The 22178-nt window shown below is 30.0% G+C and overlaps 1 protein-coding gene across 14 annotated transcripts in view; it reads left to right on the top strand.

Annotated features, from left to right (window-relative positions):
* Stxbp5l (syntaxin binding protein 5L) overlaps nucleotides 1-22178 on the top strand; it is a 326815-nt gene that overhangs the window by 73566 nt on the left and 231071 nt on the right. For 13 of the 14 annotated variants that reach the window (XR_013436856.1, XR_013436855.1, XM_078044143.1 and 10 more), the window contains exons 4-7: nucleotides 3804-3885; nucleotides 7686-7786; nucleotides 14683-14817; nucleotides 17755-17818. Coding sequence is in view for 12 of the 14 variants with exons in the window: in XM_078044143.1 (XP_077900269.1) it covers nucleotides 3804-3885; nucleotides 7686-7786; nucleotides 14683-14817; nucleotides 17755-17818 (382 nt within the window). In the remaining 2 variants the exon portion in view is untranslated. Of the gene's footprint in view, nucleotides 1-3803; nucleotides 3886-7685; nucleotides 7787-14682; nucleotides 14818-17754; nucleotides 17819-22178 lie in introns of those variants that run through there. The other variant, XM_078044149.1, reaches the window with a different exon arrangement.

The raw sequence follows: 22178 nt of genomic DNA, 5'->3' as shown, positions 1-22178 counted from the left end.
TTGGAATAGATATTCTTGTTTTATTCCTAATTTTAGAGGGAATGTGTTAACTTTTTCCCCATTCAGTGTAATGTTGGCTTTGAATTTATTATATATAGCTCAAATTATGAAACACTAGTTTCTTTATGGTTTTTATCATGAAGAGGTATTGAATTTTGTCAAAGGCTTTTTCTGCATCTATTTGGATGATCCTATGATTTTTCCCCCTAAATTGTTTTTATGAGGTATGTTGTGTATATTGAACCATCCTTGCATCCCTGGAATGAAACCAACTTAATCATGATGTATGATCTTTTTATGTGTTGTTGAATATACTTGCTGATATTTTATTAAAGCTTTTTAATCTATTTTCTTCAAGAATATTTGCCTGTAGTTTTCTTTCTTTGAAGTGTCCTTGTCTATATTTGCTTGTAATTTTCTTTGAAGGTCTTTACCTGGTTTTGGCATCAGGGTGATCCTAGTTTTGGTATCAGGTTGATCCTGGTTTTGGTAACAGGGTGATACTGGTTGTGTAGAGTGAGTTTGGAAGTGTTTCTTCCGTTTTTGTTCTATGGAATTATAATTTGAGAAACATTGATAGTAGTTCTTTAAATATCAGATAGAATTCAGCTATGAATACATTTAGTCCTGGGCTTTTTATTCTGTGGGTTTTTATTACTACTTCAATCTCTTTGGTCTGTTTAGATTTTCTATTTCCTCTTAGTTCAGTTTTGGTAGATCATATGTCTGTAAAAATTTATCCATTTCCTCTAGATTTTTCAGTTTATTGAACCAAAGTTTGAAAACTAATCTCTAATATTTCTCTGGATTTCAGTTAATTTTGGTCTTCTTTCTCTTGGTTAATTTAGCCAAAGGTTTATCAATATTATTTATTTTTTCAAAGAGAAAATTTTTCAGTTCATCAATTCTTTATATTATTCTTATAATCTCCATTTCATTAATTTTGGCTATGATCTTTTTTCTTTCTATTGAGTTTTAAAATATTTTTTAAAAAATAATCTTTTATTCTTTTTAGACTGTATATTTCAACATATTATACACTCATGGAGTATTACTTATTCTAATAAGGATCCCATTTTTGCAGTTGTACATGATGTAGAGTTTCACTGGTTGTATGCTCAACTATTGAGTTTTTCAAAAATATTTATTTTTTAGCTTTAGGTGGACATAATATCTTTATTTTATTTTTATGTGGTGCTGAGGATCAAACCTAGTGCCTCATGAGTGCTAGGTGAGCACTCTATCGTTGAGCCACAATCCCAGCCCCATCTATTGAGTTTTTTATTTGACTTATTTTGCTTTTCATTTCCAAGATTTCTGTTTGATTCTTTTTCAGCATCTCTGTTTCATATCTTCTGTTTTCTTTCTTGATTCATTCCTTACTTGTTCTATTTATCCTTTGATTATTTTCACAGTCAAATTTTTGAATTCTTAATCCAGCATTTCAACCTCTTCTATGTCTTCTATGTCTTTTATGTCAGTTATTGGGAGGTTAAAAACTTTCCAGGGCATCTTATTGGCTTGTTTCCTCATGTTTTTGACATCTGTATTTTTGTGTGTGTCTGTTGTGATGGATTCCTCACCCAGGCATCCTGTGGACAATCCAGATTATGCCACACCTCTTATTCGAAGAGCCTTAGGCAATGTATTGGGGTGTGTGCATTTGGGAAGCACCTAGATTGTATCATTAGATCCACCAGGCACTTCTAGGCAATTCTAGGAGGAATTGGCCAGGATTACTTGTACTGAACTGTGCTGCTTTTTACCCAAACTGGACCCATCATACTTCTATTTCCCATGGGACTTTCTCATTATCACAAAGTTTCTACTGCCAAATTCAGAAGCAAGAATCCTCCTGCCTTTCTCTGTGCTATGGATCCACAGACCAGTAGACTTGTCTCCTGTTGTCACCCAGAAAGAACTTCCTGTGGATCCATGCCACAGTCTCTTGACTCAAGGCTTGGTCATCAACCGAGAGAAGCAAGAGTGAGAAGTAAAGCATAGGTGACTTTTGGCTGTTGGACACACAAAAAGAAACCAAACCAAGAAAAAAGAAAATAAAAGAAATATAAATGAAAAAAAGAAACAAAAATAAAATAAAATGTAACATTAGAAAACTACAGGGATTTCTGATTTCTTGCGCAGAATGTTTAAATAATGAGGCACTTTTTAAGCTGGTCTACTTTCCCACTTTCACTAAATCTACTGGGAAGTCCTGGGACTCTTCTGTACTGGCTCATCTCACAGCATCTGAGCCTCTTTTCTGCTCAGATTTTGGTTTTGCTGGACAGTAGAGCTTGTTTTTCTTAAACTTTCTGGGGAGGGGAGCTCCCCCCTTTTCACCCCCCAACAAAGCCATAATATGCCCAGTGCTGACAGTCTTTTTTTTATTATTTTCACTGTTATGAAAACTGATATTTCTAGATTTCACCTGATTGCTGACTTTCTGAGTTGCATTCCATTTCTTTCCCATATCTTCCGTTCTCCTCATTCAGTCTCAGCACTTTGGTTTTGATTCAGTTTCAGGGAATACCTACTATATGGTGGATGTCATTGATTTACTATTTTCCTTCCCTGTTTGATTTGTTCTTCAAGAAGCACTTGTTAGTTTTTGTCTTGATTTGGTCTTCAAGAAAGACATTATTTCCTCTTGGTTTTTTTCTTTCCCCAATCTAAGGTGGTTTGCTCAAACCTATTCCCTGATCAGTACTTTGCTAAATATTCAAGGAAGATCTTCCTGAAGGTCCTTTCTATGTCAGTTTTTCTTCTTTGCTGCTCTGTCTGTGAGCCCAGTTATCCTTGGTCAACCTAGAATTAGTTCTCTCTCAATGAAGTGAATCTGCCAGATTCCATCTGGCTTCCCCATCCCAGTGCTTGGCCTGGAAACTCTATAGGTAAGCAAGGAAATCATAAGGCTCATAATACATTTTCTATCTCTTTCAGAAATCACCATCATCCTTACATGATAAGTAATGTCTAAAATTTAGTTATATGAATTTTGTCTATGCCTTTTAATTGTTTATGTGGGAGGATGGATTTGGCCCGTTTTCTCATTATAGCTGGGGTAGAAGGTCTCATGTAATTTACATCTTTATGAAAAGAAACAAATGATACATAAACAGAGAGACATATATCATTTGGCATAGAATATGTAAGTAAATTTTGTACCATTAGGTTTTCTTATTCTCTTTCCTTACCTCCATCTTCGCTCCTTTCTTTCTGACTTACATAATCATATAATGATTCTTAAAATATGTTACTAACTATTTCCAACATTTCATTGTTTTTTAAATCTTATTTACGGTACTTTTTCCATGCAAAATTTTATATTTTTATGTAGTCAAATATATCAATCTGTTTATTATGAACTATGGATTTAAATTATGCTTACCAAGGTTCTATATATACCAATATTATTAATGTATTTACTTACATATTTATTTTTTATTAACAGTATAATTTCATTTATTACATTAAAATAATTTACTCATACTTATTTTAGGAAAAGAAGTATTTAATCAGTAAAATCTTAAATGTATTTGAATTCTCAATCCTTGTTTTTACTTTTGGGGAAAGAAAATGCTCCTTTTTAATTTTTTACTATCATTCTTTTTTCCCAGCTTTTTAAAATCTGTCATATATAATTTAATTTGCATGAACTGAAATAAAACTTTTCAACTCTTTATGTAAAAAATAAGGGTAACTCAAAAGCAAAGCACTAATTGCTAAATAAGTTGGTTTATTTTACACTTTAATAATCATTTTAATTAAAATGTTAGCGTCCTTGACTTTTTTTATGTTAGACTTGGGAGACCTGGTGTTGATTGTTATTGCCAACATGAAAGTGGTGCAGCTGTCTTGCAGCTACAATTCTTGATCAATGAGGTAAGGATTTTTTTTTAACTATTTATATATGTACACCCATAATTGGACACACACGTATAGATTTTTTACTATTTAAAACATACCCACACCCACAGTATTACAAATTGAGTTTCCCTTATCTGAAATGCTTTGGACTAGAAGTATTTCAATTTCAGATATTTTTTAAAATTTTGTATATTTTGCATATATACATAATGTGACATCTAGGGATGGGACCTAAATATAAGCATGACACTTTAAAGTATTTTTTGTACTCCTTATACACATAATCTGAAGGTAATTTTACACAATATTTTCAATATGTTTGTTTTGACTACAGTCTGTCACATGAGATCAAATGTGGAATTTTCTACTTGTAGCATCTTGTTGACACTCAAAAAAATTCGGAGTTTATTTACATATGAGGTTTTGGATTTTTTGGATTGGGATGCTCAATCTATAAGAGACATAGTATTTTAAGTATTATGATTCTAGGTAATATATATGTATGCAGTATTATTTATAGTTACATTTTTCATAAAAGGGCACACTCGTATAGTTGCCAATTTATTAAAATTTAAAGGATTCTATTATTATGTATAACTAAGAAGAATAAGTAAAATATAAAAAAGGACAAATATTTATGTACTAGAAGATCCTTTTATTGTGATTTTGTAGTGTACATAATTTGTATTAATTACCTAACTGGTGTTTTTAAAAAATCTAAGGTTCTTCAATCATTTCACTGGCCATTAAACTGACGTTTTTATGGATTTCAATTTTGTAATCCAGCTGTAAACTCATATTTTGCCTCTATTTTCAATTAAATAAATTTAAGCTTGTTTATTTACCTGTAGGCCCTTATTTTTGTATATGCATATATCTGTATATATATATTCAGATCATATGCATGATCTGTATATATATATTATCTTTTATTTCCATATGAATTTGTTGATTTGTCTTCATTTTTATTTATTTATGTATGCATATCTGTTATGCTAATGTACCTATCCCTATTTTTCCAGAGCTACAATGATGAGACACTTTCTAGAAAAAAAAAATTGTATTTATCAACTCAGAAAAATTACATATCTTCCATATGTTGAAGGTTACTTATGGCCTGCTTGACTCAGATCTTTTACAGCGAATCCTAAAGTTTAAATAGCTACTTTCTGTTGTGAGCCAGCCAGTGCAAAAAGTACTTTAAAAGTTTGTGCACTTCAGAGATTAAACTCAGTGCCTTGTAAAAAGTTGGTTGTTTTCTCATAGCATGATGATGCCCTTTTATTCAGTTTCTGCATATATTTGCATGTGTCATACTAACAATTTATGATGATACACATAGGTAAAATGTCTTATAGAACTTTGTATAAGAAATATTTGAGGCAAGAAAAAAATTGTGGTATTGAAACATGTCCATTTTTTATTTCTCTTGGCCTAAAATCTTTCTCGGAGACTATGAGATACTCCTTATCAACAAAGTTAGCATATTAAACTTTGTAGACACACTTGCCATGGGGTACCAAAAAAAGAGAGGGAGGTAAGGAGGAAAAGCGGAGACATTTAAAAATATTTTATTATGATAACTAATCATTATTATTCAGAATGTCAACCATTTGGGTTCTCAGTGCTACTCTGTAGTTCCTAATTATGGAATCTTAGTGCTTTGCCTTCTGCACAGAAGTATACTACTAGGCATAGTTTGTTTCCATATGATTTGTTCTAGGTTTCATACTCTGAAGATTGACTTGAAGGATCTAAGTTTGCCTCTATACTACATAACTAGGAGAAAATAGAGACAAGTTTTTATACGCCCTGCATTGTTTACAGTGTTTATCATAAACTATTCACCCTGATTTACCTCACACTCAATTATGTTCTCATACTTCCCAGGTTTTGATCTCATGGCTATTTGCAATTTTAAATAATCACAGATTTTTATAAATAAGTAATGCTTTTGCTAATAAAGATTCATGCTTTTGTAAATGAGCCTTATACACTCGATGATGTGCATACTTTCATGTGTCTGGTCTTCTGTTAGTACTGTTATGCTCAATGATTTAATGATATTACATCCCAGTTTTATCATTACTAATAATACTCAGATTCTTCATAGATTCAATCAGATATTACACTAAGATATTATTGAATATATGATGCTGTGTTTTAATTCATTACCCTTGATGTGTTATATCTTTGGTTTGCACATAACAATTTAATGTAAAACACATTTTATTAATTTTGTATAACATGTTTATTTCTTACCCTGACCTAAGTGAACTTCCACCTCTATGAGAAATGAGATAAATGTCTATTTTTTTTTAAAAAAATCAGATATAGGTTATCAAGCACTTTCAAGCAAACCAATAACTTTCTAGTTTATGCATAGGAAGTGCATAAAAAGTTTACAAATAAAGCATGTAAACAAAGGAATTCTCACGGTATGTATAGGATATATCATATTGCATGGTATAAAATTATGAGTTCATGCTAAAGTGTGTATATCAACATATTTCCCTTGGTACATGTGTTTTTATGTATTTATGTATACATATGCAAGTTATATAAAATTTAAAAATGTACCAATATGCTCGATAATTGCTTTTTAAAAATAAAGCTATTCCTCTCAAAGACTAAAATCACAGGTACATAATTTAGAGGGAAACATCATAGGGTACAGGCATGCTTTAGGCTTAAGAACTGTTTCAAAAGGACATTTAGATTCCTATGATCTTTTTTCTAACTCCAAAGGAAATAATCAATGCTAGGAATTTCAATATAGTTTTTCCTAGCATATAAATGAGACAATTTTTTATACTGATGACTGATATTGGAAACTCTTGAAAGATTACTTGTAATAAAATACTTGGGAAAATATGTGAAGCATTTTAGGTATCTTAGAACTACCATAGTTCTGCCAGATAAATTTTAGAGAATGTAGATCTAGATAGTTTTAGGTTCAACCACAGGGCACACCTAGACATTTTCAGTTGTGAAACTATCATTTCAGTAAAAGTTCTGATATATTTTAAGATGATGTTACTTAACTCAGTGAAATAGTTAAATTATATATATGTATAACTTTATACATATAATTTATATATATTCATATATATATGCACCACAAATATGGCAGCCAGTATCCATCCATATACTTTCTGCCTTATTAAGTAGAAAATATTCTATTGTAGTTCAAACAGGACTAATCTGTATTTGCTGGTGCTAGATAAAAAGAATCTTGGAATTATTTTATAAATATATTGAATTCTGTTGGAGAAATTTTTTTATTATATATACTTTTGTTTATACTAGGTAAAGCTTCTTATAGTATAAGAAGCAGATTAAATTATACCAAATATACTTTTTAGTAAGAATATAAACTTTTTAAACCATAAAGAAAATTCTTACAGAAGAGAACTTTTATATAAACTATATATTTGATTCACAAAACTATTTGGATATCTGCTTCTTTATATATATAATGTATATGTAAATGGTAGAAACAAAAAATCTAAACTTTTTTCTAAAGAAAATACAAAAAAACCTTCGTTAGTTTCAGTGATGCTGTATTGATTATTTCTATTAGTAAATATTACTTGATCTAGTCATCTTGACCATCCATATGTAATAAATCACTTCTGTTCTCAGCAGTTGTAACCTTCTTGATTGAAGTATATGCAATTGTCTTTCCATATATTTTTAGGTTTTAAAGACACAAATATCTCCTGAAGCAGTGAAAATTCAGTAAATTTGCTTACTGTTTCTACTTCCCTAAATTAAATAAATCCCACACTTACTTTGTATTCTTTTTGTTACAGGGTGCTTTGGTCAGTGCAAGTTCAGATGATACACTTCATTTGTGGAACCTTAGACAAAAAAGACCAGCTATTCTTCATTCTCTTAAATTTAACCGAGAACGGTAAGAATATATCAATTAAAGAACTCAATGTACAAAAATTATTTATTGAGCAAGTTTCACATTAACTTGACTGGCTTTTTCTTTATTAATATCAATAGCTAGAAACAATTTAATGTGTATGCTTGCTCTTTTTATATTTTCTTTTATTAGAATATATATAATTGATATAGATTCAATCACCTAGTAATGGAAACTACCTAAGTATTTTGTTCTCTTAGTTGTAAACCAGCAATGACATGTTCTTTTCTTTGCACCATGGTACTGAAAACACAGACTAACATTTAAAGGGTAAATGCATAATAAATGTATTTCTATACCTTTTGATCATGGTAATTAGATCCTATACTCTAACCCTAACTTGTTGTTTATAGATACAATGAGAAAAAATTATGGAAATTATACATGCATTCTTCATTGTACTTCTAATTTATTTCTTTTATGTGTGTAATATACTGCCTAAGTCATTAACCCTCATTATTCTGGGTAATATTGATGATTTTATATTTCAATATTCTAGCATTCTACATCAATGGGAAGTTTTTTTAATATCCAGTATTTTTTATGGGAAGGGGAATATATATTTTAGATATTTGCTAAAAACCACATAGTATTTCTTTATTAAGATGAAACCAAAAATTTGTTACTTTTTTATTTAAAAAAAGTTAAATGGTAGAAATTTCAGGATATTGAAAAATTTAAGACAAGTTCAGAATTAGTATGTGGCTTTTTCTTTAATAGTGAAAAATATTAACTATTCACATTCCCATATTTTATCTCTATGTGCTGATAAGGGTTTTTCCTCTCTTTGATTTAATGCTTTAAGTAGATATGACCCTAAACATTTTTGTGGATTGACAGAGTGGGTTTTCTCCCCCTCACAATTCAAATGTTGAAGGGAATATTCTGGTTCATTTTATGTTACCCAACCCCTTTTTGTACCAGTGATTGAACCCAGAGATACTTAACCACTGAGTGACATCCCAACCCTTTGAGAGAGGGTCTTGCTAAGTTGATTAGCCTTGTTAAGTTTCTGAGGTTATCTCTGAAATTGCAATCCTCCTGCCTGAGCTTCCTGAGTTGCTGGGATTACAGGTATGAATAGGCCTTGAGAATAAAATATATAATCTTGAAAATAATATTGACCATAAAGAAAAGATATTAAGAGCCCATGACCAGGATTTTCAAGAAATTTGGGATAACATCATGAGACCAAATTTAAGAATCATTGGGATAGATGAAGACTCTGAAATATAAAATAAAGTAATACATAATCTTTTCAATTAAATAATATTAGTAAACTTCCAAATTTTTGGAATGAGATGGAAATTCAAATATAAGATAAAAGAACTCCAAATATGACAGAATCAAAATAGAACTACTCCAAGTCACATTAAAATGAAAATGTCTAATATACAGAATAAGGATGGAATTTTAAAACCTTCAAGAGAAAAGTGGACAGTCACATTTAGAGGTTGATCAACTCAAATTTCAACTGCTTTCTTAACCCAGACTCTAAAAGCCTTGGAATAATACATATGAATCACTGAAGGAAAATGGATGTCAACCAAGATTAATATACCCAGCAAAATTATCTTCAGAATTGACAACCTTCCATGATAAAAAAGAAACTAAAAGAATTCACAACCAAAAAATATACACCATATCTCAATGAAATATTGTGTGAAGAAGAAATGAAAATAAAAATGAAAACGAGCATAGGAATGAATTATAGTAAAGAATAGTCAATTACTTGAGAAGCAAGTCTGAAGTAAAAACTAGAAATAAGTCAAAATGGCAGGAAATAAAAATTATTTCTCTATAACATTAAATGTAAACCATCTAAACTTGGATCAGCCATCTAGGCTTGGATCAGCAGATTGGATTAAAAAATCAAGAGCCAACAATGTGTTTGCAAGACTCAAAGACAATGACATCCACAGACTGAAGGTAAAAGGATGGGAAAAGACATACCAACCAAATGGTACCTGTGAACAAGCAGCAGTAGCTATTTTCTCATATCAGACGAAGTGGACTTCAAGCAAAAATTAATCAGAAGAGACAAAGAATGATACTTCATACTGGTTAAGGGTATCATTTAACAACAAGTTATAATGACTGTAAATATTTTTGGCCCAAACAATGGTGAATCTACTACATAAAACAAATCCTTCTCAATATTAAATAGACCACAGTACAATAATATTGGGTGACTTTAGCACACCTCTCTCACTACTTGATAGATGATGCAGAAATAAACTAAATATTCTTCAGAACTAAAAAAAATATTATTAATAAAATGCATCTAACAGACATCTATAGAATATTTCATCCTTGAATAACTGAATTTCACTTTATTTTCAGCAACACATGTAACATATTTTAGGTAACAAAGTAAATCTTAGCAAATATGAAAAAAAAGAGAGAGAAAGAGAATTCCTTACCCTTAAATACTGTCACACCATAATGGGATAAAATTAGAAAACAATAACAAGGTAAAACCCAAAAACCATTCTAACACCTAGAGATCAAATAATATACTTTTGAATGATGAATGAGTAGCAGAGAAATCAGAAGAAAATTTTAAAAATTAAAATAATTCTTAAAATTAAAGAGAATAGTAATACAACATATCAAAATCTCTGGGACTATATGAAGGCAGTTGTAGGAGGAAAGTTTATAGTGCTGAGTTCATACATTAAAAAAAAGATACCAAATAAATAATCTAACATTATACCTCAGAGGCCTAGAAAGTAGAAGACAGGAAATAATTGAATAATTGATATTAGAACCAAAGTCATTGAAATTGAAAATAAAAAACAATACAAAAGGTCAGTGAAATAGAGTTGGTTTTTGGAAAGGATAAACATGATTAATAACCCTTAACCAAACTAATCCTTAACCAAAAGAAAGAGAAGACTCAAATTAATACAATTATAAATGAAAAGGGAACTATCACCATAGACACTACTGAAATCCAGATGATCATCAGTAACTATTTTGAAAATTGATACTTTAATATGCTAGAAAATCTTGAAGTGATTGACAAATTCCTAGACATATAATCTACCCAAATTGAACCATGAGGATGTTGAAAACTATCAGATCAACATCAGGTAATGAAATTGAAGCAAGTACCAGTAGCCTTCCAACAAAGAAAAGCTCAGGACTAGGCCAATTCTGAGCTGAGTTCTACCAGACCTTTAAAGAAGAACCATTCCTCCTGCAATTATTCAGTGAAATAGAAAACAATGCATTCATCCTGCGAAGCCAGTATTACCCTGATACCAAAAGCAGAGAAATACAAATTAAGGAAAGAAAACTTCAGAACAATATCCCTGATGAATATAGATGAAAAATTCTGAATAAAATATTGGACAAGCACATTCAAAAACATACTAAGAAGGTAGTAAATTTTGATCCAAGTGAGTTTCATCCCAGGAATGCAAGGTTGATTCATCATAAGGAAATCATCTGCAGTTTATTACATAAGTGTTAAGGACAAGAATCACATGGTTAATAAATGCAGAAAAAGCATTTGACAAATCCAGCACTCATCATGTTTAAAACACTAGAAAAACTTAGGATAAAATGAACTTTCCTCAACATTGCAAAGGCTATATCTGAAAAACCCAAGGCCAACATTATCCTAAAGAGAGAAAAAACTGAAAACATTTCTTCTAAAATCAGGGACAAGGATGTTCCCTCTCACCCTTCCTATTCACTGTAGTCCTTGAACTCTTAACTATAGCAATCAGGCAAGAGAAGGAAATCAAAGGGAGATAAATAGGAAGAGAAGAACTCAAATTATTTCTATTTGCTGATAACTTGAGTCTATATTCAGAAGGCCCAAAATACACCACCTAAAGATTTCTAGAGTCAATAAAACAAAATTTAGCAAAGTAGCAGGATATAAGATCAACATGCAAAAATCAATGACTTTCTTATACTTCTATAATGGAACTGCTCCATATCATGAGGTTATAAAAAAATTCAACTGTCATATTAATGTTTTTAATTTAAATTTTAGTTGAGTTTTATTTCTGTCTTATTTTTGTATTTTTTATGGGCATAAAGAAGCATGAAATATTTAGATCTTCTTTCTTACATAAGTTATAGAATTTCTAAAAGTAAGTCAAATTGAAGATCAGAAAAAAGTTTTCAAAGGTCTGTACATTATTTTAGCTTTACACACACACACACACACACACACACACACACACACACGCACACACTCTCATATATATAAACACACACATATCAGATCATTAGAGACCAAAGCACAATATATATATTGTATATATATTGTGCAAGGTTTTATATATATATATATATATATATATATATATATATATATATATATATATATATTGTGCTTTGGTCTCTAATGGTCTGATTCAAATGGAGGTACAGTAGGTTTCCTCGATTTTCCTTGCTGTAATAAATTTTCCCTTTGAACTCTCTATAAAAATCAACACACTTTACTCTTATTTTTCTTATTTGTCTACTTATTTTATTTCTCATTAGGTAGTATGATTTTTTGAGGGAAAAGAAATATGTGTGTCATAATGTAGAACAATGCTTTATATTAAGAGTTATTCAGTGAAAGTTGAATAGATGAATATATGGAAGATTAAGAATGTCCTTTTATTATAAAATGAGAAAATACAAACATAGAAACAAGAATAATTTTCAAGGCTCACATGTAGCAACTACAAAAAATTCTTCATTCAGCAAGTGGTGGTAGTAGAAATAAGTTACATATTAAGGATAACTATTAAATATAATTAATTAAATTATATAAAGATATCAATTATTAGGATTATCAAATATACAGCATAAGTATAACCATGCCCTCTCCCTTACCTATGTCAATCATCCTAAGTACATCACACTACTCTTTTCTAATTAGTTCTGGTAGCCTAGAAATCTTTGTTAAATAGTCAAATTAATCACTACATTCACATTGGACGTTGTATAGAAGGTGACACCTTTTTGTCACTAAGGCTCTAGTTTCTCCTTAGACCAGAAAACAATGTAGTTGGTCGTTCAAGGGTTATTTCTATTCTTGTTATGATCTTCTTCATGTATTTAATTGTTATTGTACTACAAAGTCTGTTTACACTGGAATTCTACCTCTTGATTCAGTTCTCATTTCTGAAACTAGAGTTTTTAGACTTTTCTTGTTAATCCCTGAAATATACATGTAATATTGAATCTTCCTTTGTTTTTATTTGAAACTCTGTATTTAGGTCTTCATTTGTAGATTTTCTATAGTTTTCCTATGATTCAAAAGAGGATCTTAAATCCTCTTTGAAATTAATTTCCTCTTCTTCCTACTGAAGATTGAATTGAAAATTGACCTTTCATTGCCTAGAAACATGACCATCATATTATTTCCTATGCATTGTTATTAGATATCCCTTTGTGGACATTAGTTCTAGACGTTAAGTTTTAATCAAAATTGCCCAGTGTCTTACAGTTTACACATTAATGATATTGTCAGTTAACTCTAATTGCTTATGTGATAGCAGGACTTTTAGCATTTTAGATGTAGGATGTTATCAGTAGGATACTTGAATAGGTGGAGTTTAGTTACAAGAGGGAAGTTGTTTAAAAATTCAGGGAACAAAACAGAGAATATAAATTGGAGATTCCAAATGGTTACAAGATGGAATCATGTTATAAATTGATCATTCACATTCTTTTTTTAAAAAATTGATCTGTCTAGTGTCAGAATTTTGTTCAGCTCTTTTGCCAATTTACTGGCTTCTCTTCTAAGTAAATTTTAGGACCTTTTAATCAACAAGATGTTTTAGCAAGAAATAACTATGAACTTATTCTCAAGTTTTAAGACATAGTACTACAGAGTACAATTAGGCCAAACTAGAGAGTCTGATTATGTTGTGAATTGAAAACTCTGGTAAACTCTTGCATTTACTATGTAAGAGTCATGGTTTCTCTGGCTATGGAGCATATCCCAAAGCTGGTCAGAAAGCCCTTTGGGGAAACAAGAGAACAATAAGAGTTATGGAAGAATACAGTGGATCTCTGACCTTTCAAGTTTTTTTTTTTACTAGAAAGTGCTACATATTTGGAAACTGTAAATAATTTATAGTTTTATGTTGATATAGCTACCACTTCTCTGTGAACTCTGAAATTTATGTTTTATATGTACATAATTTCTATTTGAAGTTAATCTTATCTAAATAATGAACAGTATGGCCTGGTAGAAAGAGGTAATTTTGGTCTTAGGCAAGTAAAATTAAAAAAAAAAACTGCCTCTGTTTCTTCTTCATAAAACAGAAATATATATCTGTTTTGTAGTGCTATTTTCTCATAGGAGTTGAGAATAGAATGGTGATTACCAGAGGCTGGGACAAAGAAGGCAGGGAGGAATATGGAGAGGTTGACTAATGGATACTTAGTTTCAGTTAGATGGAAGCAAGAAACTCTGGGGTGCTAATGTACAAAATGATGATTACAGATAATAATAAATGTAGTGTACATTTCACAAAGCTAGCAGAAAGGATTTTTTAATGTTATTCTCCATAAGAAATGATTAATGTTTGAGGGAATAGATGTTTCCCCTAATTTAAACATTATTCACTGTAAACATGTATTGACTATTACATGATACCTTATTAATATATACTTTTATGTTAAAAGTTTTAAAAAGAAATAATGTAAATTCATATATATAGACACTTGTGATTATAGTTTTTAATGATATCCAATGTTATTTATTCCATATCTTCTTACTAATAACTAAATACTAATTTAGCATATAGTAAATCTTATGGTATACATAGCTATCAATACCTAATAATTACAAGGAAAAGATATTGCTGAGCAGATATAAAATTTAGATATTTTAATTATAATTTTCTTTCTTTCAGAATTACTTACTGTCATCTACCTTTCCAGAGTAAGTGGCTCTATGTTGGAACAGAAAGAGGAAATACACATATTGTAAATATTGAATCTTTCATTCTTTCTGGATATGTTATCATGTGGAACAAGGCAATTGAACTGTAAGTTTGAATTTGAATATAATTTTATTTGGCTTAAATACTTTATATAATTATGTAATTATATTGATGAGAGTTATTTGACACATCTATTGCTATTTTATAATTAATTTGAATGAAAATTTCAGCCAAAATAAAACCCTAAATGATTTAAAAAATATATTTGGTAGTATTAATATGTTAATTTGAAGTTTTCCATAACACACACACACACACACACACACACACACACACACACACACGCATATCCAGTTTGATGATAAAATAGGATCATTCCACAGGTTAAACATGGAAAGCATCTGGTGTTATGATCAACTCTGGTGTAACCACTTTTGGTGGGAATGAATTGTTTTATGTAAAAATTTTCATGTTCAATGCACATGCTTTTTAATAATGCTTTTTAATACTTTTTTAATACTGGTAGCAGCATTTTATCAAAATCTCTCATTTTGTGATACACACAGCTTTTTTTTTTTTTGGTATGTGGTCAATAGTAATCACTGCTCAGGCTTTAAGCACTAATATTTAAGTTTCTGCACATAGAAAACATGAAATGTGCCAAATGTGAAACTTTTTGGAATTTTAAGCCATCTATTTTAGTAAATTGAAAAGCAATTATCCTGGGTTATTCAGAAAGCAATTTTTATTTAACAAATGTTTATGTTCTCTATGTATTATTAGGTCCTTAATAAGATATGTTTGACTTGAGGCTAGCTCATTTTCTCTCATATGTATAACAAGTTCCAAAGTATACTCCAAAATTCTGATTGAAACATTGTGGTGTTATGAAGCTTGACTTTGGCCTTTACAATAAATATTTTCTAATTCTAATGTTTAATATGCATGTACATTGCTTGATAGGGAAGTTGTTACTAGTTATACTCTTGTTACATTTCTTTTATTCTGATCTAAAGGGTCATTTATTTGAGATAGTTGTCCCTCCCACATTACATGAAGTACTGCTCTAGAATACAATCTTTGCATATTGTTCTTTTATTTTTCTTTATATGTGTGTGTGTGTATATATATACATATTTTAATTTTGATGCATTCCACAGTGGCTACTGATTGACATTAATGTGATAGTTACACACTACTATTAATTTCCAACTTTCATTTATGTTTTCAATGTAATCAGTTATGAGCTGTTTTATTCTTACTTGTTCTAATGTTCCACTATTGCTTATTTTTAAAAACATTTATCCTGGGACAGTTCAGCCTGAACATATGCAATACCTGCCTTGTTCCTCTGGGCTTTTAAATTCATGATCATGAGTTTTATGATAATAGATGACAGCCTAGGACAGAATACCAAGGAATATTAATATTTAATATTCAATGATGAAAAGTCTACAGTATAACTATCAAGAAGTTGTTGTAGTGAATGGGAGGAAGCTAAGTAAGGATATATCTAGAAGAATTACTGGGCATTAATTAGGTGTTGTTACATGAATTTAAGTTTATTGGTAATTCTGTCCAAAATAAATTTTGTGGAATTTTCAGAATCTAGAGTCCACAAATGCTTTTATATTTTTTAGGTTGATTTCTCATGACCATAAGTTCTGATAGTAGTGTTTTGTGAGTTTTGACAGTTTAATAGTTAGAGAAAAAGTCATACATAGTATGCCAAAATATAGATAGTTTAGGTAATAGTGTGGAAACGTTTTTTTCCCTTACGTTTTGATGTCTTTTAAGTTAAAAAAATTCTTCTTAAAAATTTTATTACAAATAACAGAAGTTTAATGCTAGATTATTTTCTAAAGTAGCATGTTATACAGTCTCAGGGTCTGAAAGGAAGCACCTTGCTGTTTCCCAAAGTATATTTCAGTGATTCCCTTAATAGAACCAATGGAACAGGATTTAATATACCAATAATTTTGGAAAATATTGCCAATTTGCAATGCCCATTTGCATAGTACATACTCTAAGAGGTTCCATAGGAAAAAAATTGCTTTAATTCAGTGTCCCGAACTTTTAAATATGGAATACTCTTTATGTGAAACATCTTGTAACTCTAATAGTTATTGTAGGGTACTTTGGTAAATATGGTGCAATCAAGCCTATGGGTCAGATAGGGGATTCTGATTTATTGGCTATTATTAGATTTTAAAGGATAACTTAAGAACATTGACCTTTATCAGAATCATTTATATCTGTTATAGAACACTTCACTTATGTATAATTGGTATGTTACATAGAAATGTGAAAAGAACTACCAAAATCTCTCTAAACCTTTTATGAATCCCTATTTAGTTTTTCTTCCATCATATATTCTAGAATGCAAGTCATAACTCTGATTTCTAATTATCACAATAATCATAGTATGTAGTATTTGTTGAATATTTACTGTTTTGCCTGTTAAACAAGTACTTTTCCACTGAGCCACACTCTTATCCTATATGAATATAATTTTAATCCTCACAATTATCTAGGGTGGTCAGTGCTATTTCTCTCCATGTATAGATAAGAAAATTTAGAATGAATCCACTAAAAATATTTATCAATGTCTAATGAATCTGTATTTATTCCTATGGATCACTCTGAGGAGTCAGTATTAGGGGAATTAGAATTAATTAATTTGGCCCTTTTCTCTGATTCCAAATAATATCTAAGACTTAAATATTCTTTATTGTTTTGTGAAGAATCTTTCATGGATGCTTAAAATTATGCCAATTTAATCATAATATGATAATAAAAGTCCCATTTTTATGTGGATCAGTGTTCTTAAATCTGATTTTTAAAAAATAACAACTACTTCAAAAGCATTAATAGGATAAAGAACAGAACTTTGTGGAAAAAAACCAAAAACTCAATTAATCTCATTTTAATCACAGAATATTGTCAGTTTATTCCATCATAATCTATTTTCTTTATTCAGTGTGTAATGGTCAGGTATTTTAGTATTTATTTTTTGATTGCTGTTTTGAATTGATTTAACAGGTCCACCAAGACTCATCCAGGTCCTGTTGTACATTTAAGTGATAGCCCAAGAGATGAAGGCAAAGTGAGTACAATACTGTTATTTTTATTTTACTCATTCTTGAGAACAGATTTTTTTTATTTTTATTTCATGTCTAATATCTAGCATTCATAACATTCAGTGTAATCTAAAACTTAAAATTTGTTGACTGTATGAATGAGCTAATAAATGAATGAGTGAATGGATTACTTGTGCTAATTATGGTTCTTAATTAAGTCTTGAGTTTCACCTAAAGCTAAGTTTGGTAAATACTCGTGGAATTTTGAGGAAGGTAACATGTAAAACAGCTTTCATTTTCAAATATTCTATGCTTAAACTTATGATTATCAATGTCATTTGTCTCTGTTATTAAAGTTTAGCAGTGATAAATGACCAACGTTAAATAATGTAAATTAGCCAATTTTGATTTCATAAATAAGTACTATTATAGAAAATGTAGAAAATGTTATCAGAGTACAGAAATAATCCTGTTCATCTTGATTATTTCATAACTTGCCTTTGATGGGAAGGAAACAAAGTAGATAACATGAAAGAATCTAAAGCATCATTACCACTATAAGTACTATGTTTAAGTGCATAATTTTTATTAAATCCTATAGAAAATGAATAAATTATTTAGTGTAGGTTTGATTTTTGTTTATTTTTAAGAATAGAAACTGACTTAAATTTATTACAATAATGAGTTATCCTACAAAAATTAAATCTGAAAAGCAAGTCCATCCAATATATCAACATTGGACTTTTTAAATTGATCCATAAATGGAATAGATTCCAGTTAGGTGTGAACAGAGTTTATGTACTATGTAGAATTCACAAGATACTTTTAAAATTCATGAGAGAAAGAAAGTTTTTAAGAGACTCCATTCTTGAAAAAAAAGTACAGTGTGATATTGGTGCAATGATATACTAGAAGACCAATGGATCTGAATAGATTCCTGAAATGGTTCAGGTATTTTGGGAAGTTTTGTACATTTTAGAGAAGGTATTTGAATACATAATTAACTTATTAAATAATCAATCTTGACGAATTGACTAGCCATTTTGAAGAAAAATAGTAAACCTCTATCTTATGCTGCTCAAAGAAATAAATTTCAGAGTAGAAAATACATAAACATTAAAATTATAGGTCATAAAGTATTTTAAGGAAATTATAGCATGTAGATTATTACTATGGAGTAGGGACACATAAAACCTAAAAGTTTTCAGGATGAAAATTTTCAAGATGATCATAATAAGAGATTGACAGCAAATTAGGAGGTAATATTTCCCATATAATAGGCAAATAATGAACATGCAGAATATATAAAGAACTTGTATTAAATTTTCATCATTTGTAGTAAAGAATCAATAGTAATGTCTAATAAGGCAAGAAATAGCAATATAAATATACTTAGAAATATGAACGTCAATATGCTAGAAAAGAGTTAAAAAGATGAAAGATATTTTTATTTATTACCTGTAGAAAGCAGTGTTTGGAAGTAAGGAGGAAACAGCTTCACTAACAATTAGGGAAATACAATGTATCATTTTCCCCCATCAAGTTTGACAAAATATTAAAAGTTAAAAACATTAGTAATATCAAGTAATGGAAAAGGCACTAAATAATACATATATATGCCATTATGGGAAACATAGCATCATCAACTTTTTTAAACATATATGTTTTTTATTCATTATGAGATAGAAAATCTATTTGAGATCTCTAAACTGTTTATGCGCCTTAAGGGACAAAATATTTAAAGCAGTCTAAAGGTCTATTAATAGAAAATTGAATAAATGAATGCTGATACATATATAATGGAAAGCTCCTTAAGACATCTTTTTAAGAGAAAAGTTGCTGAGCAGTTAGGTATAAAACCACTAAAACAATGCACTTATATTTTTCTATATTCATAAGCCTAAGAATAAAAGCCTGAAAGGATATATACAAATCTAGGGAATAGATTGGAAATTAGAATTGGGGGAAATGGTAAAAGGTATTTCTATTTTCCTTGTATTATTCAATTTTCATGAAAGAATATAATGTATGATAATTGTATAATTATAAATTAAAAGGAATGTAAAATAAATGAACATTGACATCAAAAAGCAATTTATTTGAATCATGGCACTTCTACTTACTAACATAACCTTGAGTAACTCATTTTACTTCTTATAGACCAGTTTTTCCATCTTTTATCATTATTATTTTTTAAAAAAAATTCTGATTTTTTTAAAAAATTGTCTTTTAGTTATAGATGGATGCAATACCTTCATTTAATTTATTTATTTTTATGTGGTGTTTAGGATTGAACCCAATGCCTCATAGAAGCAAGGCAAGTGCTCCACCACTGAGCTACAACCCAGCCCATGTTTCTGATTTTAATGTATTCAATTTTAGCCGTCTTTCATTTGATTAATACCTTTTTTTTAGTGTCTAGTAAATCTTTCCATTCCTGAGAAAAATACAACCCTACTTTTTTTAATCAGTTTTAAGCCTTTACATTTCATAAATAGTTTTAAAATTTATATATAATTTATTTTATGTTGGTTTGATATAGGGATATACTTTTGTCATTTATTGAATCTATTTTCCACTGACTTGTAAGACTCTTCATTCACACATCAAATTTCCATCTTGAGGGTGGATCATTTGGGTTTTCTCTTTTATTGCATTATTTATCTATTGTATCAGTGACACACTTTATTTGTTGTAGTCACTTACAAAATGTCTTGATAATTGGTAAGCTGGTCCCTTTTCTTCTTCCAAGTTATCTTCGTTATTCTCACCCTTTATATTGTATATGGATTTTAGGATCAGTTTATCAAGCTCCATATAATATCCAGTAGAGATTTTTTTTGAAATTTGAACATGGAGAGAAAATTTACGTTTAGCATGTTTGTTCTATCCATGAACATATATTTATTTTTGTTTTGTATATTTATTTTTGTTTTTCTATAACTTTATAACTTTTGTTCATAAGTCTTAGGTATCTTTTGCTAGTTTAATTCTATGTACCTTAGAGAGTGATTGCTCTAATTAATTTTTCTTAAAACCAGTTTGATACTAATTGATTCTTACTAGTGTATAAAATACTATTTTTTTTCAAGTATATTTTGAATGTTTTGTTTTTAATAGTTGTCTTTAGATTCTCTGCCATAGTCTATGCATAAAAGCATAACAAATGTGATAAAGTTGTTTCTTCTTTTCTTTCCTTTTTCTTTCTTTTCATCCCCCCCCCCCGCCCCAGTTAGGAGTGTAGCGTTGAATATAAATGGCTTTGGTGGGAACTTTCTTTTGTTTTTAACCTCACAGGAAATGCTTCCAATATTTCATCATTAATATATTTGTTGCTGTTCTTTGATTTTACGACATTCATGTTTTCACCTATTTCCAATATTCTTTTAATTTATGAATGGTATTGAATTTGTACATGTATTGATTTGACTATCCCTTAATTGTTTAATTTGGTAAAATATGTTATTATATTGTCTAATTTAAAATTTTTTTTTTGCATTTCTGGATAAATTCAACTTGGGAGGGCAAGGTTCCCTCAGAGGCTTGATGGTAAAGTTACAGAAAGAACAAAGTTCCACAGAAGTGTTTAACAGAGGTGAAATAATATCATAGAATCAGCAGATGAACCATCTTTCTCCCCAGATATCATTTATAAAGAAACTGTGTATTAGTCTATCACACAGAAAAGGGAGCTCTTGAACTGAAATACCAGTATTGAATATAGTAATGAGTATGTCTCTTCAAATTCTCTCTACTTTTCTTATCCCCCAAACCCTTGGCTGCTTGCTTTACCTCAGGATTTTGCAGGGTTAATTAACTTCATACAGTACTGCTTCCTGAAATGGACTAGCTGTACCCAGAGTCTCCAGCTCCTCTCATTGGTTCTGGAAGATGTGCCACAACATAAGTCCTGGGATCTGGCTTCCTTAATAGTTGCTAAAAGGGATGACATGACTCTGAAGTGAGGGGAATGTGAACTTCCTGTGGAGAATCATTGACCGGTATTAGACAAGAGGCAAAAATAAATTCCTCCTCTTTTCCTCCCTTTCACTTGGCTATTCTGAATCATTTTTTTAAATATAAACTTTCAGAGACATCCTGTAAGTCCATACTGATGAAATACCTGCTAAGTGACTACCTCTATCTTTTCTGCTTCTTCTCATGAAATAGAGTGATAATGAGTTATCTTACTGTTGCTTCTTTGCTTTAGTTTGCTTTTCTTTTAATATTGCAATACTAGGACTGCGCTTTTCCATGAAATATTAACTCCTAAGTCTGTCTCAGGCTTTTTTCTATAGAACCATGGTTAAGATACTAATTACCATATGTCAGGGATTAGAAACTATAGTCCATGAGTCAAAAATCTTACCTGCTGTTTTTTTTGTT

This window comes from Ictidomys tridecemlineatus, chromosome 3 (assembly GCF_052094955.1).
Source record: "Ictidomys tridecemlineatus isolate mIctTri1 chromosome 3, mIctTri1.hap1, whole genome shotgun sequence".
NCBI lineage: Eukaryota > Metazoa > Chordata > Mammalia > Rodentia > Sciuridae > Ictidomys > Ictidomys tridecemlineatus.
This window is presented reverse-complemented; position numbering and strand designations above follow the sequence as displayed.